Raw genomic sequence first — 19,055 nt, 5'->3', positions numbered from 1 at the left:
ATAATTTAAAAGTATAATTTAATTTAATAAATAAATAATTTAAGTGACAGTTAATGCAACTTACCTTTTTCATACTATCTTCTGACCAGGTTTCCATCCATAAAACCTGACATTTCTTATACAGTGCTGGATTACTTTCACAGTTTATTGTGAAATTTAAATTGGTAGAATCCATGATCAAGACAACATGCAGATTTTGTTGGACCCCTAAGAAAATTTAACAATTTTTAATACAAAATAAACTGAATACATAATGATAGATTTATTGCAAATACAACATAATTTACTTTTTTCAAATACTTATCACAAGGTAATTTCTGAAAAAAAAAGCCTATAACATCAAATTACACTAGGACTGAAATGTTTATAAGTAGAACCCTATTTAGTATGAATTCTCACTATGCATACTACAGTGCATTTTTTAATTCTGAAGAGCTAACAGTATTTAAGTAGAGAGTACTAGTTCTCATTCTAACACACATAGACCAATAGAACCATGGCCAGCTGCTGTGACTGTATTCTTTCAGTCATATTCTGTGATTTATTTCTAAACTATTTAATCTTCTTATCGGGCCAAGGAAGAAATACAAATAATTAAGAAATCTATCTGTAAACTTGCTTATAATTACTCAGAATCCAAAGTGATTTTTTGATATAATTGACAAATAGAAGAAATATCTGTTACTAGATATATATAAAACCCATACAAACCAGAAAATAATGAGAACAAAAGCTTTCTTCCTTCTAATACTTTCAACAGCAGATTTCATAACATTTGTCGAACACTCATCAATACAAAATTTCAGACAGAAAAATAAATTTTAAGCTGAGGATTCTGTGCCCTCAAATATCACAAATATTATTCCTGCTTGCTATTTAATAACTAATTAAAAGTTTCAAATGCACACAATGAAAAGACCATGTTAGAAATTATTTTTCCATTATTATAACACTTTTTAAACTTCATATTAAATTATAACTTATAACTCTGTTCACATACGGTATGTGAAATAGTTGAAAATTGGTCCTGTAAATCCATCTTGTGAAGCTTGATCCTTCAGAGGAGATAGCAATGGTTCTAATTCTTCTATTTTATACAGCCCAGGAACTTCTCCTGTTTCAAGAATGAATTTAAGTCAGATAAAATACACTATAATTCTTTAAATTGCTTTGAAGGCTTCCCTTGAATCCCCTGTATAGAGAATTCAAATTTCATAGTATTCACCTCCATAATTCCGTGAGTATTATCCCACTTACTTAATCATTCTTTTCATGATATCACAAAACAAAAAAACAAATAACAGTGATTCTGTTTAACAGTCTACTGTGTTTATATTGCTGAAATGTGTTTGAAAAAAAGCTCTTTCAAAGACAGTGACCCAGTACTGCATACAAAACAAATCAAAATAAACTGTCATACACCAGGACACAGCAGCATGACAGTGAGTAGTCGTCTAGATCCTCAGACATAAAGTTTTAACACTGGCTGATGAAAATCTGATACTGTGAGTAGATTTGGGGTAGCACCTGAGAGACAGGAAAAATCTGGGGCTCTTATTAATCAGCTCTTAAACTACAGCAGTTCCAAAAAAATCATCTAGCAACTCTGACTCAGTCCTTCAATGATCTCCTCTCTGATCCAGGAACAAAGCTGGGCAGTAAAATAAAGTCGCTTTTCTTATTTGTTATTGTTATTTATCATCTCATTACCTTCAGAAAAGCAAGCTTTGCTGGTGACTATTTAATTAAAGGACTCAGTCTATACAATCTAGTAAAACATTGTAAACCTCTCAATTCTTAGTTTTATTATAAAAGGGAAGCTGTAAAGTAGAATGCATTTTCATTTTGCTATTATACTGTTATAAATAACTCCTTTGAAATGAATTAGAGAAACTAAAAGCACCTGTACTATAGGGTAAATTAAAGGACAACTATGTGATCCTTGAGTCAGGTTCTTACATTACAAGTACTCTAACTAAAACAGCATAGAAAGCTAACTAAACCTTCTGATAGAGACATAAAGCTAGAAAACATCATCTAATTCTGCCTTGTTGAGCTAAGTCTGCATGGTAAAACTAATATCAAAATCTCTTTGGACTTGACTCACCTGAGGACAGTAAACTGTTGACCATCTCCAGGAAAGTGGAATGAACAAACTGATAGTCTTCGAGCAGCAATACCACCTGCTGTGCTTCAATGCCTGCAAGCTCCATCACCTAGAAGCAGGGAAGACATTCAAATCTCAGTGTATTGTTCAGAAGAGAATGATAATCATACAATATCCTGAGCTGGAAGGGACCAACAAGGATCATAATCTTACCTTGACTACAGACTACATACGTATTTTCTCCACAGCATCTACACTACTAAATATTTATAAAAGATTTTCAGGTGATTCAGTTAAAAGAGATATCAAATACAAAGAACATTTTAGTAATGAAAATATAATTAACACAGAATCTTTCATAGAATATATTTATGTATATGACTCAATGACAGAACTGTATCACTCTTTTGTGTACGCATACATCTAGAATTTTCTTTAGCATTGCTGAAGGTAATGAGAAACTATTGATTCAAGAAACTATTGATTGCACCTGGTTTTAAGTAATATGTAATTTTAATTAATATATACTTTCCTCAATCAATAAAATTTTACTAGATTCAACTACTATTAACTGGCAGAAACAGAAAATAGAAGTATTAACCAATACGAAAATGGAAACATATACATGAAAAAGCCTTTCCAATAAACTTCATATTTATAGGTTCTACAACAATCAAAAAGAGCTCTGGTATTCTAAAAAGTGGAGTTTCAGTTAGTTCCTGTGAAGAACAGTATATACATCTGAAGTGAGAATTTCTTAAAAATTACTTGTTTTATTTAGACTGTCATTTTTCTTCGCTTAAAATATTTCATTTACACAACCTTTTGTGTCCTTCAAAATTACTGTATTCTCTTTTTTTTTCTTTAACATACACCTACAAAATAGAGGAAATTGAGTGACTTACGTATTTTAGATCACTTTTGAACTGCTTCAGCTGATAACCTCTGGAAATTTTGGGAGTAATCAGAACAGCTCCATGCATGTGACTAACTAAAGAGGTAACAGTCCGTCGACCTACACCACTCCGTCCTGCCAAAAGAAGTGATCCTCCAGGAGAACTCAGCACTCTGTCCACTTTGGAAATATAACTGAGGACTTCATGGAATAGTAAAATATCTATCTCTTTTTTGTCCCGTCCATAATGAATGATACCCTATTAAAAAAAAAAAAAATCTGATCAATAATAATAAATAAAAGTAGTGAGATATGAAAACACCCAATATTTAAACATTTAGAAAAGAAGGGCTTAAAAGCTTAAGAGACCACACTAGTCTTCATTCAAAAAAAAAATTATTTTTGTGACAGAATTTAGATACCTCACATACCCTTTATGAGTAGTAAATATATCAATAATGAACATACTACACAAAGCCCAGCACCAGAACACCCTGGGAGTCTTTGATATATTGAAATAGGAATCTACCACTGAACTAATTAAAACTGAATAATGGACCAGAACAAAGTCTGAGCTGTGTCGCTGACTACAGACTAATTAGTAACTCAGGAGAGTGTTTTAGGCTCCTAATTGCTGCATAACTGCAGATTATGGAAGTTCCTAGTGAAACATACACAACAACAGATCCTATGATTAAATTGTGACCTTATTATACTTATTAAAACCTCATCTTTAAAGCCCAATGGAAGCGTGCAATCAGAAAGAAAAACAAAACCAACCAACTCCCTGCTTACTGAGGCCATTGAATTTCATCATTTCCCATACAGTGTATTGGTCACAAGTTGGCACTTAAGGTGAGGGAGTAGTTTCCCATCTGCAAGAGCAATCTGTCAAATACTATGAATAAGAGTGATGATCTCAAAACTCTCATCCTAAAAATCAGATAGCCTAGAAGAGTTAAAATGTTTGCATTTCTTCATCAAGCTCACTTTTTGGAATAATAAAACACTTAGGTACTCGAACAATAGACAAAAATATATATACACAAACAAAATGTTGGCTCACCAAACTGTTGTAAATCAGCAGCAAATGCAACTGATGTCCTTTCATTAGCATAACCTTGCTACATATTTCCTACTGCCTGCCACATAACATCACAAGTCCTCCCTTGCTTTACCAAATGCAAAAGGTGATTCTCTGAACAAGAGGCAGCCCCCAGCATAAACCTGGTTGCTTGCATGTTACTGTTTGCCAAATCTGTCTAGAATCATTGCTGTAAACCCTTGCTGTGTATATTCTTTACTCGTGTCTCACTTTTTGAATAACATCTTTCAAGTCTGTTGAGTTTAGTCTGCCAAGTGGCCTCCCATGTGCTGGTAGTGCCTGGCCTGGTCTGATGAATGCCTCTTGACAAGCTCCCCAGGTTACATAAAAGTTATCTGTGGAAAAAAAAGAAACATTTGAAACTTTAGGTGTTCAACTCATATGCTATCTAACTTGACTAGGCATTTCCTAAACAAATATTTCAAGTTTGTGTGATATGCTTCAAAAGACTTACCTGCCATATTGTCCAGAACATCTGAGCCCCAATCACCTTGAAACACTTTGGACAAAATGTTATCAAATACTTGAAGTTCTTTCAAGCCAACAATTCTGTCCCGGAACAAGCGACGTGCTTCATAAGCAAGAACTTCCAATACAAAGTCTGCAGTTTGTATCAATGAACCTACAAAATTGAAGGAGAGAATTAATTTTATATATTTATAATACATTTTTCAATTTCCACTTTAAAATATGAAATTGAAAATGAGCAAGAGAAATTACATACCAGCAGGAGAGCATCGGTAAGGAAGAAATAAGAGAAAAAAGTAAACATCATGAAGTGATTCTTAATAATTTCTTTATGGATCATGACAAGATTAAATGAAATATATTCTATTAAAACAAGTTCTCTCTATTAAAACAAGTGTCAGCTTCAATCAAAAATGAACAAGGTGTTGCACACAAAGTTAAAATTAAAAGTCAGTTTTCCAGACAATGAAACCAAGAAAATCCAGAAGACATTTTTAAATGGGAAGAGAAAGACTGATATCAAATACTAAAATAAGAATAAATACCAAATAAATTCTACTGTATTAGAAAATTCCCTAGAGACTCCAAATCTTAAATATTCCTCACAAAAGTAAAAAGGAAGATGAATAAATAACAAGCCTTGTTCATCACTGGAAAAGCACATGCATATGTCAACATTAGATACAACTAAAAAGTCCTTAAATGAGCTGAGATTACCCATTCATTGATTGTCAGTGCAGCTTTTCTGACATCATTCAAGCTGCATTTACCATCTCATGGTCCCAGAAAATAAGTAGAGAGTAACTTTTATCCTCTTTAAGCAGCCCCCTATGCAACTTTCTAATCAATGGAAGAGCTAAAACATAATGCGTAATTGCTTATGATATAGTAATAATACCAAATTCAGAGACAAAAACAATATTAGAAAGCTGCCAATGAGGTATGTGTATAAACCAGATAAGCAGGTATAGCAGGACAAGCATGAGAGGCAAGGCTCTGGGACCCTGGAAAACAACACATATGCTCAAGAAAAAACCCAACACAAAACACAAAAAACCACAGAACAAAAAAGTGAATAGTAAGGGGCACAGTTCAAGTTCCCATAGTAAGAATGCAGTCCCAACCTACTAACTTCCCTTAAACCATAAATAGCTCCCACACATATTTTAAAACCTCATTGGATTTTTATAAATTTGCTTACTCTTATGTTATGGAATGAACTGTCAGGGACTTTTTCCCTCTACTGACTTACAGACAGTTCACAGTTTAAAAAGATCAATGTGGAGCCAACAGTAAAACTGACATCTATAATAATCTAGGCCATTTTAGCACTACTTTATTAATGAAAACCAAGTAAGTGACTTACCACCTTCCAAATTGTATCTGAATAAACCAAGAACCCACTGAGTAAGAATACATGGTGTAAAAAGGTAATGACTGTGATCATCAACTGTGAATTTTGCTCGTACCTAAAAGTGGGAGTTAAGGAAAGGAAAAAAAAGTGGTATTGTAAAATGTACATAACTTTTTCTAAGGTACCAGATACCTTAGTTTTCTAGCTAGTGAACATTTAGATATCTTACAAATGCACTCCTTGTTTAAATCTTGTTTCCTGAACACAAAAGATTTTCTCAGAGCATTTTTCCTGTACTATTTTTGATGGAAACAGCTGCACATCTCACCTAGGGCTGTTAGTGCAATCTTATTAGACAAAATACATATTTTTTTAAAACAATATCAAATATGAAACACAAAAGCAATACTGAAATGTAATAAAAACCTACCTTAAATTATTAACATTTTCTCACTAAAAGCTAACTAAATTAGCAATGCTCTCTCACTACAAAATACTTCATACTTACTCATCTCTCAGAGAGGATATTTGAATTTACAACTACTTCTTTAATTAAAGGAATAATTGCTTTCATCAGGGTAATGAGACTTAAACTCCTGTTTCTTGGAATACATTGATAAGGACATATGAAACTCCTGCTAAAGGTGCATACCAACCAGTGACTAAACCCACACTGCAGTCATAAGAATCAATGCTTCTGCCTGGATGGGGACATTGACACATTCTACAGCAAGCACCACACATAACTACCCCAGTAAGATTAAGAAAAGCAAGTAGTACTGATTAAGAAAAGCAAGTAGTTAAGCACTTTGCTAAATAGAAGTTCATAAAATTTCAAATGAGAGGCTAAAATGAACTTGTATCCAGTTCTAAACACCTGGTTTTAACAGTGAAAAATTTTAATAGGTAATCTTTGATGTTTGTAAAGGACTCCATCCTCATATCTCCTTCTGTCTTCATAACAGCATCCATAACTACTGGGCACACAATCATCTGCTGCACTGTCTCCTCATCCATTAAGTAGGAAAACACTACTGCCCACATTTTACAACTAAATAAAAGTATAGAAATATTAAGATGCATGCCAAAATCCTAAAACAAATCTGTGAGAAAGCAAGAGCACTTACTGCTTACTCTGCTTGCTTCTCATACCTAGGACTCTCTGAAAATAAGAAGTTCCAAAATTGATGTCAACTTTATTAAAAAAGATATCAACTTAGATTTTAATACTGATAAACCTTTCTACTCACTTGTTAATATCAAAAGCTAATTATTTGTAATAAAATATCTGAATTCTCCATCTCCTTGAAGAAAGAAAAAAGCTTTCCATACCTGTTCATAAATCTGAACCATAGATCCTGCTAGCTGATGTATTTTTGCTAAAGAACCCCAAACAGGGTGATTCTTTAGGTTCTTCTGTAACACAGGTTCCAAGTAGGCACTATAAATAATTTGCAGTTGTTCTCTTTCTGGATAGCTAAAAAGGGAAAAAACCTAATCATTATGGACTTCTTCTATTTAATTAAAGCTGAGTTAAAACTTATATACACAATTACTGAGAAATTTTATTGAATAGCATCTCTATCCAGCAGCTAAGTAAAATTATCATTCTATTGCATTAAGCCACTTTCAGAAATTTTCTAAATAAACCTGTTGATATGGTCAAACTTAAAAAAAAAAAAAAAAAAAACTTCAATTTCTCTAACTGTTTAACCAAAGAGCACCTTAACATAAAGCTGCAGAAAGCAGTGTACTGCCTTCAAAATTATGCAGCAGAAACACATTTCAAACACTTCACTACCAACAGGCAGCTGTAGATCCCTCTTAGCTGGACTCTGGTGCCAAGAAGCACCAAACAGCACCAAATCTGACAAAGTGTGAGAAAAGATGAAAGACTAGAACAGCCACATCTTTGCAAACACTAAATTGACAAGAGGTCCTTATAAAGAGAGGCTGAATCTGAGTTCTGAGAGTTAGACTAATTTACATATACTTACTCAATTGCACAGAGACGAACCATAGAAGTAAACCTGGAGGTAAGTTTATGTCTTCCCAAGGTTCCTCCAGCTGACATTGAAGCCACAATTTGGATGTTTTCTAAACCAACCCATTCCAGATTTTCATCATAAAATCCTTGATATGTAAGAACCTTTAATAATTAAATAAATACTCCATTAAAGGAAAGCCAACAGAGCATCATACAAAGTAAAATATAATAAAATAGTGACAAGTATACCATTATTTCTGCTTTCTTAATTGCCTGAGGTGTCTTACTCTGCACAATTTTGTCATCTGAAGATTTGCAGGACTCCATTGTCCTGATCACTAATGAAGATGTTAATACAGATCATGGCTTCCAAGTAGACTCTTTACCACTAATGATCACCCTCTGGGCCTGGCTCTTCAGCCAACTTACAAATCACTTCACTATTTGCTTATGTAGCCCATATCAACAGCTTTTCTTGTGAGGATCTTTTGGGAGACAGCATCAATGGTCTTGAAGTGCAGTGAAGTGCAGGTGGACTATATTCACTCTCTACCCCTCATAAAGCATGACTTGCCCCTGAGAATCTATGCTAACTGCTCCTGGCAACCTTATTGTCATTCATGTGTCTACTGCACTGTAACTCATTGAGACAAGTGCTGTCTTTATATATTTATAAATATCAGCCAAATGAAAATGGTATCTTATTTCTGGCTGACACCTACATAGTCTATTAAAGCACAAAAAAACCTGAAGTTAATATAGGATGCAGGATTTCAACACTGAAATTAATCAATGTAGGTATTTACTAAATACACTAAATTATATCCAGTATATTTAAGTCTCTTTATAAGTAATAGACATAAGTGTTCACCTGCTGCAGAAAAGCCACGAGAGTGCTTGTTCCCCATTTATCAGGTTTGGGTAGATTGATGTCTTTTAAGTACAAAACCAGCCTTTCACAGTCCTTGGGTCTGAACACTCGCCCAGTGTTTGTGCTGATTACAATGCAAGTTTGACTCAATTTCTGTAGAAGATGTTGAGAAGTAGTCTGTGCACTGCAGTGAACAGTGGCGATCTGAGTGGAGCGGAGCTGAGAAAATGCATAGTGAAGCAGCATCCTAGAAAACCAATATGTACATACATATAGGCATAAATAAATTAAAATGCTGTGTATGCAAAGATATTTCATAGTTTTTGAATTAAAATACATATACTACATCATATATTAATGGAATAGGTGGAGCATGAGGTTTACTGAATTCAACATTCTTGCCTTTAAAACTACCATTTTCCATTCAGAAAATTCAATCAAAGTGTAGTGTATACAGCTACACAAAACAAACAGCCAGTATCTTGATTATTGTGACCCAAATCATCCAAATAAGGAATCTAATAAAGGAAACAGGAGGTGCTAAATCAAGTTGCCTGCACAAGGCATCTAGAGCCCTTGAAATGAGACTGGACCTCATGTGCATCTAAGCTGCTGCTCCATGACAGTAGGTTTTCCAAAGATCCTGTTTCATTCAGATATCTTAGATGCATAGTGACAGTCTGAACTGCCCCTGCAGAATTTCGTAAGAATTTACTCATTTGCCAGTTCAAGGTTTGTTTAATTAATGACCTAAACAAGTAATACTCTGTCTGAAAGTCATACAATAAAAGCATTATTAAAAAATTTACAAATTCTGTCAAATAACTAGAAGCATATTTTACTTAAAATAGGAACTATTTTTTACCCTTTTCCGCATCCTTCAGGACCCACAAGAAGAAATGGCTGCTTATTATTAATATCTAGCCATGGTCTAAAGTAATCTAAACCTCTCTGCATGTCAGGGGTTTGGATGACTGGAAGTGTTTGGAGATTACTGAAGTCATCAGCTGTTAGATTTTCAGGTTTTTTCAGTTGATACAGCATTAGCTCTCCACTGTCTGTGTCATAATATGTGTCCAGGGGCTTCCTTGGATCAGGAGGAGACTCTTGTGCCCAACTGAAGATCTTGAGAAAAAATAAAAATACAGTTGCTGTTAAATCCATACTCTAATAAGATTTCAAGCTAGTCTAAAGAATGTCCAAAGAATACTTATATAAAATCAAATATATAATTCTTCAATTTGATAGTCTGAGGTTGCCTTTGAAAATTCAATCATATCACGCATATGCTTTATGATTAAACCCTTAACTAAACAATAATACTCTTCCACTTTTCATAATATGAAGAAATGAAATTTCACTTAGAAAAGCTTCAATTTTTTTTAACATTACGCATCCTATTAAGAAGAATACCTAAGAACACCTCCCTGATCAGGTGCAAAGTCCTGTTACCATTTCAAGTATTCTGAACAGAAAAAAAAAACCCCACAAAAATAAATCTGGTTTACATATACAGTAAGTACAGACAAACACAGTCTGCTACAGTGGGTCCTTGCACTAAGCAGTATGGACAAAGGCATTTCACTATCTCTTGGTGCCAGGACCAAAGGACTGCTATTTGGGATGGATGCAATGTATCAGTGACACATAAAACAGTCCTTCACTTCTCAGCTATCTTCCTACAGATGACACAAATCAAAATCAAATTGGAGCACAGAGATTACCTCTTTTGCAAATTCTTGTCGTGACTTCATGTTGAGATTGCCACCAAGACCACGTAACAAGTTAATAATAAACTGCCCACGATCAGTGCTTCCATGAAGATGAGACAGTCCATTCATCACAGTTCCAACTAAACTTGTTTCTACTACAAAGTCATTCTGAAAATTGAAAGTTGTACTAGATTTAAATATATTCCTCAATATAAACAATGTGTCGCTAGCATGCTGTTACTACTCATTGCTTTTTGACATTTGCACAACTGAGGAAAGATCTCAACACTGCTATTGTTCTAGAAAATTCACTTGATGCTAAATTATTTCTAAGCATTGATTCAGAGAAATCTTCCTTTTTAACAGATTCTTTATGGATATTTCTCTTTGGTACCAAAGAGAATTTGCAGCCTCAGGAACACCATGGTTTTCATTTGAGACTTTAAAAGCCTAAAAAATGCCATGGGGTAAAAGAACTAGGAGGCAAAATAATTAGAAGAACACAAAATGACCATGTATGTTCCCCAGGAGGAGATAATGTACGTCTCTTAAAAACTAGCACACCGGCCACAGCAGTGGGTAAGTCTCCTAAAAAATATTTTCAGCACATAAGCTAGTGATCAATGCAAATCCAGCTCCTCCAGAAGGGAAGTCTGGGAAGCATCATTAGTGGGATCACAGCAGCAAACCTGCCAAAGTACAAGAAGGTGTATGGTTTGATTCTTGGGGTGGTCCTGTGCAGGGCCAGGAACTGGACTTCAATGATCCCTGTGGGCCCCTTCTACATATCTCTGTGTGATATTCTACAATTCTATAACTCTATCAAAAAAGCACTGAGATTTTTTTTTTTTTTATTACAGTTCAAAAATTAATAGGAATTATCTATCTAGTGTTGAACAAAAAAAATGGATCATACTTAACAGAAATTGAAACTTAATTAGGTATTCATTTACCAACCTTCTTTACAACCCAGTTTAAAGCCTTTTCAAAATAGTCCCCAATCCAATTTTCAAGGTTGTATCTGCATTCTTCAGGCTGACTTCTTATCCAAGACTTTATTAGTGCATTAAGGTCAGTATCTTCATCACTAAGTCAAAACAAAACAAGATTCAGACACCAATGTCTTTAAATAGACTGTTTAAAAGGAAAAACACAATTCCAGAAAAAGTCTGGTAAAACACTTTAACAATTTCTAACCAATATTTGCACTCTCCAGTAAAGAATTCACAATGTCTTTTAGAAAAAATCTGAGATACTTTAGTCAAAAGTTTATAACAAACACCACAGAAGGTATATGCAACCTCAAGAAACTTCCTAACCTAAAGAAATTTCTCCAGGGGTTGGTTCCCTAAGTGTAAGCAACTAACCAATTGCTCCCTTCACTTGAGAACACCTTTCAAGAAAAGTATGTTTGCTTACTTTTAAAGTATGTAATACTCCTGTGTCTTACCTCAGAAAGATCATTCCCATTCGAGATATTGTAGCAGGAGAGGCACAGCTAAGGTCATGAGTTTCAAATATAAAGTTGACATTTGAACCAAACTGAATTCTTTCTCCACTGGGCATAGTCAACAACTTGTTGTCATCCAAAACAGAATTCAAAGATTCAATCCATTCAGGATCAATATCACCATCACAAATTATCCATGAAGTAACGTCTATTTCCAGACACAAAAATAAAATATCAAACCCAAGAAAAACAGCTAAAAATATCATTCCTTGCTATCTTAAAGTTATTTATTATTCTTCCTTCATTATGACTGACAGCTCTCTGAAGGCACTGCTGACATGCTTTACTTTTTGCAGCCTACTTTTGCTTTCTTATCACAAAATTTTGTAAAGAATGTACTGAGGCTTTTGGCTACAACTGTTACCAGAAGTTTGTCTTACCTTACGCTATGCACAAGTAACAACACAGTATAAAGAAGCACTTGAAGAGGAGGGATGTCAGTAATTTGAGTGTAAAGTGCTGTCAGACACACCTGGGGGCTCTCGCACCACTTGCCGAGCACTGTTGGTAAGCACTCCGTCGGACCACTCCCTGGTGTCCATGTCAATCCGGCCCAGCAGCTGGTGCCGAGGCATGGCTTTGGGATTCATGGTGTACTGCTTCACCACCTGGCCAGTTTTACCCAGGGCTGTCTTCAGCATGCGCCACAGCGTTGATTTCCCTCCACCACTCGGACCTACGATAACCACCCCCATTCTCTGACGCAGCTGTTCGTATAACTCCAAAGCCTTCTTGATCTAGACAGTGAAAGAGATAATGGCTGTGTGAAACTACAAAGCTAAATCAAATATGTTTTTTTGTAGTATTTCTGAGATTTACTTTGCGTGCAGACACTTTTTATAATTTTGGGTTTTTAAACAATAGATATTAGCAGGTAAATTTAAAATTATGGTACTAAATTTTATTAAGAAATTCATTTTCCATGCTAGAAGCATTTGACTAAATTCCTAATATCAAAAGAATAGCCATCTTTGGGCATATTTTTAATGAAAATTTAACAAATCTTCACCCAGTTCTACAATAAATAAAGAAAAAGGCAAAGAACTGCTTGTGAAAATCAAATATTCACATATTTCATTCTTTCACTGTCCAAAATACTCATTGGCATTTGTACCTGGCTTGAAGGAAACTGTGTGTCACTTGTTCACATCTTAATTTTCCTTTCACTATTTTTCTTTTGATTACATAACTGATGTACCATGCTTCAAACATACGCCTAATTTTTCATGTACATGTACTTAAAATCTAACTACCAGTTATTCTCACTTTTTTATAAAAGATTTTTCAAAAGAAAACAGAAATTAGTCAAATGAATGTAATATTAATCAGTTTTCATTCAGAGTAACACTCGTTTATTGCTGTAGTTGATGCAACAACTGTTTTCACCTGTGTGCTTATGATTTCCAAGTTTGCTTCTTCAAAGGCTTGCTGTAAAGCAGCAGTTAATTCAGCATATTCCACATCTTTAGAATCAGTGCCAGGAAACACATCTTTAACCAGCTCATCAAAACGTGTACAGTCTGCAAATGTAAGCTTTGATGTGGTGTTCAGCCTCAAAGCTTGAACCACTATGTGACTTTCATTAACTGGAAAGAAAAACAAAGACAACTAATCAATCTAGGCTGTGTCAACACTGCTCAGATATTGAAAGTAGAATTGAAGCAGAGATTCCAGAATTCCAGTTCATGTACCCTTCTACTTGGAAGCTAGGTACAGCCAGGCATACTTACTGTCAGTATGATAAATGCCCACAAATGCATTCTATACAGACATGAGGTGGTTATGATGCTGGTCAGATGCAGACCATTTGTTCTGTCAAAATCTGCAAACTTTCTGATAAATGCTGTTGAAGCAAATAGGAACCAGTACTTGTCTCCTAAAGCTGTTAAATTCTCAGCCATTCCACATTGTTTAATTTCTTCTCATTTAACACCTGAACAACAACTTCAAAAATATTTTAAAAATGCAGTGCCATGTGACAACTTTTGCAAAACTCATACAGAGTCAAAATAGTCTGGTAACTAAAGAATACTGACAGCATCAAAGGAACAAGTTTCTTGTCCCAAGCCAAGTGAAAACAAGTCTTTGAGAATCACTTAAAATGATTCCCAGATGAAGTCCTGTAATCTGTGTTCTTATTGTTATATAAAAGCTCAATCTAGAATATTACAAATCTTTCGTGGTCTCCTGGTGAAGGTGGGCTTTCATAGATATTTTCTTCTTTTCTAATTTGCCTACAGATACAATGTGTAAAAAAATCTGCTTTTTAAAACTCCAGTGAACAATATTTTTACAAGATCCTAAAGAATTAGAAGTTTGGCATGGTCAATCTTACCTTCTTTCTTTGCATCACTTTTCTTCAGCTGATGAAGAAGACTGCCACAGCCTTTCAAAACAGTCTTCAGTGCTCGTAAACCCCAATCATAGTGCTGCTGTGGTGTCAGAAGCTCCCTGAATTGAAAAACATTAATATTGTGATAAGCTCTTGGTGACAGAATGTGAAATTTTGGGCTGGTGAATAAACACACTTATAATACAGGTTTGGTCAAAAGAGAATCTGGCACGTATTTGTAGTGTCATCTGAAATGCATTTCAGAAATTCAGCAATGACACAGCAATTTTCAGAGGGGTTATATTCAACATATATTTGTTACTGACCCTAACAGCATTCACTATAACCTCTGATCTTTGCGCTCTCTAATACACATAGTTTTAACCAGTCACTTGCATTTCAACAATTTTAAGAGTTCAATACAACAAAATGCTTATGAGCAGTCATATGCTCACTTTTATATTTAGTGAGATACTAGTGGAGCAGCAATTTCCTCCCTTGAGATTGTAACTGAATTCAAGATATAATTTTCACATCTTGACCTCCCAATATATTGCACTATTTTAACTCTGTAAGTTAAAGTATTAGTACAGAGATTTGCATGGTAGATTTAAGAGCTACAAGTGAAGAGAATTAGAAAGGTAACTTCACTAAGAAGGGGAGACGTAGGGTGGCAATATCTTACCTTGCTAGATTAAAAATAGCCACTAATTTTCTGCCCAGTATTTTAGCATCCTTAAAGCCTTCTGAATACAAAATAACTTCTGCAATGAGTTCATTGTCTGGATGAGTCATAGCAACTGGCCTGAAAAGTTGCTTGAGATTATCAGGCAGTTTTTGTCTTCCTCCATAACCTTTTCCAGCAGGATTCAGAGTGATAAAAATTCCAGAATTAGGATCCATTTCAACCTAGCATTAGAAGTACATTGTAATGATATATTGTCAGATGAAACAGTATTGAGAAATGCTGGGTAGACTTTGCTTAGTTACAGTAGTCAGTTTTTAAGTGAAAAAGATAATTAAGTTTTGCTGTACCTTTTTGCCAAGCATCTCACATACAGGACTGTGTTTCTTCAATGCATGTTGAATTGTCTGAACCTGCATGGATACTGCAGACAATACAGCTTCCTCAAGTCTATTGAATTCATCAAAGCAGCCCCAGGCACCACACTTCACCAAGCCCACAAATATGCGTCCCATCGACTTCACATCAATGCCCTCGAAATTGAAAAGAAAGTTGTCAAATTAAAATAACAAGAAAATATAAAATAATGTCTTCCCATCCACTAAAAAGCAGGTCCTCGAAACCATTCACAAATTTCCCATTGCAACTGACAACATATCAGAATAATTTCTAAAATAATTTTAATACAACTACTACTACTACTACTAATAATAATAATAAATAAATTATATTATAAAACTTGGTAACTTGGTATTATAACATTAATATTATTTCTGAAATATAGCATTGCTTTAAGAAGTATGGGTATAGATCTCCATTTCCTAAATTAAACAAAATCATATTCACCTCATCACAATTAAAGACTAATACTTGTCTTCCAAGAATCCCACCCAAGGCCTTTACTGATTCTGTCTTCCCAGTTCCAGCTGGACCATAGGGATTTCCTCCAAGGCCCATCTTCATGGCCTGAGTAAGAGTCAGGTAACACTTATCTGTCAAAGGTGTATAAACAAGTTTTTGGGAAATCCCCTGCAGAAACAAAAAATTTGTATTGATTGGTAGACAGAAAATACTGGTAATTTGATTTCATTAACTGTATTCATAAGTAATTAATTTGATGTATAAAGCAACAGTCAAAATTTCTGTATCATTAAGAATATGAATCTGTTTACAAAGCTGTCCTGGTTTTATAACAAATGCCAATGTATTGTTCAAATTTTTTCACAACTACAGATGAAACTGCACTTGGATATATAAAAGCAAGCATATTAAAATATATGTATATGATAATGCAGCTACTTTGATACAACTTACATTTACCTTATCAGCGTCAGGAATTAAAATTATTCCCATATCTTTTAATATTTTCTAGGAAATAGCATGTTAAAAGTTTAGAAAAATGGTAACAGTTAGGAGACAATCAGCAGCATGTACAAAATGACTAAGTGTTTGACTCATATATAAAAGCCACTATGTAAAAATACCATACCTGATATTCATAAGTATATTGGAGTTCAGCATCTACCATCTGAACATAACATTTTTCGTCGTTCATGTAAAATCTCAGCTGCTTCTTCCAAGCCCAGTCTTCAACACTGTGAACCTCAGCTTGATTCAGCTGTTTCACCACATCAATGTTATGAATGATATCAAGAATCAGAGCTTTAAGCTTGAGCTCAAGGATTCCAGATTCTGCAAATAATCACACCAAAAGTAAAAATCACACCAGTGTAGCAAGGAAGACACACTTTAACCATTCACAATTTAATTGTGCTGCTTTCTATTATAAGCAGATTTTATTTAGATCTTGATTGAATTATATAAAGGCTTTCTACTTTCTAAAGCAAGCAGCATAAAATAAGATCCTGAAAAATAATGTAAATCATGTAACTTCAGTCATTTTGAAGTTATTTTACCTGCCTCTACAGGGTGGGGTGGGGAAGAGGGGGGATGAGACAGAGGGAGAGGAAGAGACAGAGTGGGAGAGGAAAAAAGAGGGAGAGGCTTTTCTGCAAAGCAATTTATGCCAAGAAGCATTAACAGCCACGTCCACTTGGGCAATCAATGTGGACCAACCTGCTGGGTGATCTCCTGAAACCATACTACACACACTCTGGAGATCTTACTCACAATAATTACGGTGATGTGGAGTGAAAGTTCATTAAAAGATTTGGTGCATTAAGTGTACTCTCAGAGCATATTGTTTAATTTAGTTTAATTGAAAGAAATCCAGTTTGTGTGTTTCTATACCATTCCACGATGGGAATTAAAGCAAAGTTAAGTAAGAATCATCACAACTCACTTCAAAATCCCACCTATTTTCCAAACTAAAACATTAATGTAATGTGTTACACAATAGATGAAATGAACACTCCTGTGTAACTGATTACATTTCTCAAACAGCTATAGAAAGAGCACAGAAAGGGAGCTCAGATAAAGAACCACACTTACAGACCTCTGCAGGTAGGCGATATTAATCCTACTTCTAATAAATATATTAGATGTTTACAGTTCACAAATTGTAAACCAGAATTTAATGCAGTAAGCAGCTATACAAATGTGGTGGAAGATTATCAACTACATATTGAGTCTCTTTATACCTAAGATAAAAGCCATCTCACCTAACCTACAGTGTAGACTTTTATCTGAAGCAGTCACTCAAAGCCTCACTTCTCATCAAAAGAGAGGAAAAAGCACTCTGAGGCACAACTATTCTAACCCTTTCAGACTAGGTAAGATTCAGAAAAATCATGTCTTGAGAATAACTAGCTTATTTTGCCTCAAAGGCATTCAAGAATTATTAGTTCAGAGGCAGATGTGTATGTCTAATATAGAAAAAGAGAACCACCTACACAGTTGTACAGAATATATTGGCTTGACATAAAGTACCTCCACTGCTGTTTGCCCACTTTCTGTAAAACAGTAGATATATAAGCTAAAAGACAGAAGCTTACTAAAAAAATTAAGAAAATAGGTCTCCAAATACATAAATTCTCCAAGATAATTTCTAATATATATAAATCCTTTTGTTTACTTTGAAATATTAATGACTCTATTAATGATCTTGGCTGCAATAGGTGAGTGACTTTATGTAACTCAGCTATGTGAACTCAAATTGAGACAGATTTATGCAATTTCCTTTTAAATAAACAATATAAAATACTACACAACTGCAGTCATAATAAAGAATTATATATTAATTATCATTTGTATACCTGTACTCCCAGTATCTTCTATGGCACTACCAATGCTAGTATAATGGTCCAGTTTAGCTGTGAGTTCTAATTCTAATTGTTGCAGATTATGGTTTTTGATAGCATTTTCAACATCTTCAGTAAACAGAATTTGTTCTGCCAAGGAAAGAATCTTTGGAAGAGAAAGTTCAAATTATATTTTATAAATACCAAACACATATAAAAACTAATTAGTTTTTCAATTAATTTGCAATTGTTTATTATATCTGATATTTTAAATATTTTATTGTATAATTTTTAAACAAAGCTCTACATTTGCTATGATCCTAAGAACAAATAAAGCCATCTTAAAACCTGGCAAAATTTTGCCAAAACTTGCAATGTAATCCAAAACAGCAAGTCTTTTCCATTAAGTGGTATGTCAGATTGCCATGTAAAGACTGGAATATTTAAAATGTTTGCAAGGGAATTTAATAAGAGCACATATTTTTAAGAACTTCTCTACATGATAAATGAGTAAAATTTATTTGATTTGGATTATTTTCTTCTAAATCTAAATGTACAGTTCTTCACAAAACTAAAAAAAAAACTTATTTGGTAATTCTAAGACTACACAGTGGCATTACTGGACCAACTACTACCTGGGAAGGAAAGAGCGATGGATCAATTGAACCTTGTGATTTTTTTCCAGCATCAACACAGTCAATTAACATTTTCTTCAGGGTCTCCTTCATCTCCAAAGCCAAACTGTTTAGCCACACCTGAAAAGAGACAAATAAACTCAAAAATTACATTACAAATTAATTTCTGAAAGATGTTTGAACTAGACTAGGAT

At 34.3% G+C, this 19,055-nt stretch overlaps 1 protein-coding gene across 1 annotated transcript in view; it reads right to left on the bottom strand.

Annotated features, from left to right (window-relative positions):
• DYNC2H1 (dynein cytoplasmic 2 heavy chain 1) overlaps positions 1-19,055 on the bottom strand; it is a 139,743-nt gene that overhangs the window by 98,017 nt on the left and 22,671 nt on the right. The window contains exons 30-52 of the mRNA XM_056488331.1: positions 18,862-18,981; positions 18,242-18,392; positions 16,516-16,718; positions 15,873-16,055; positions 15,377-15,559; positions 15,027-15,250; positions 14,345-14,460; positions 13,396-13,595; positions 12,482-12,746; positions 11,950-12,157; positions 11,457-11,586; positions 10,512-10,667; positions 9,653-9,912; positions 8,788-9,034; positions 7,927-8,078; positions 7,262-7,406; positions 5,942-6,044; positions 4,562-4,729; positions 4,318-4,442; positions 3,013-3,261; positions 2,108-2,216; positions 1,001-1,114; positions 65-207 (exon numbers count right to left, since the gene is read on the bottom strand). Of these exons, the coding sequence (XP_056344306.1) occupies positions 65-207; positions 1,001-1,114; positions 2,108-2,216; positions 3,013-3,261; positions 4,318-4,442; positions 4,562-4,729; positions 5,942-6,044; positions 7,262-7,406; positions 7,927-8,078; positions 8,788-9,034; positions 9,653-9,912; positions 10,512-10,667; positions 11,457-11,586; positions 11,950-12,157; positions 12,482-12,746; positions 13,396-13,595; positions 14,345-14,460; positions 15,027-15,250; positions 15,377-15,559; positions 15,873-16,055; positions 16,516-16,718; positions 18,242-18,392; positions 18,862-18,981 (3,954 nt within the window). The remainder of the gene's footprint in view (positions 1-64; positions 208-1,000; positions 1,115-2,107; positions 2,217-3,012; positions 3,262-4,317; positions 4,443-4,561; positions 4,730-5,941; positions 6,045-7,261; positions 7,407-7,926; positions 8,079-8,787; positions 9,035-9,652; positions 9,913-10,511; positions 10,668-11,456; positions 11,587-11,949; positions 12,158-12,481; positions 12,747-13,395; positions 13,596-14,344; positions 14,461-15,026; positions 15,251-15,376; positions 15,560-15,872; positions 16,056-16,515; positions 16,719-18,241; positions 18,393-18,861; positions 18,982-19,055) is intronic.

Source organism: Oenanthe melanoleuca, chromosome 1 (genome assembly GCF_029582105.1).
Source record: "Oenanthe melanoleuca isolate GR-GAL-2019-014 chromosome 1, OMel1.0, whole genome shotgun sequence".
Classification (NCBI taxonomy): domain Eukaryota; kingdom Metazoa; phylum Chordata; class Aves; order Passeriformes; family Muscicapidae; genus Oenanthe; species Oenanthe melanoleuca.
The sequence above is the reverse complement of the archived record's forward strand: the minus strand, read 5'-3'. Positions and strand labels throughout refer to the sequence as shown.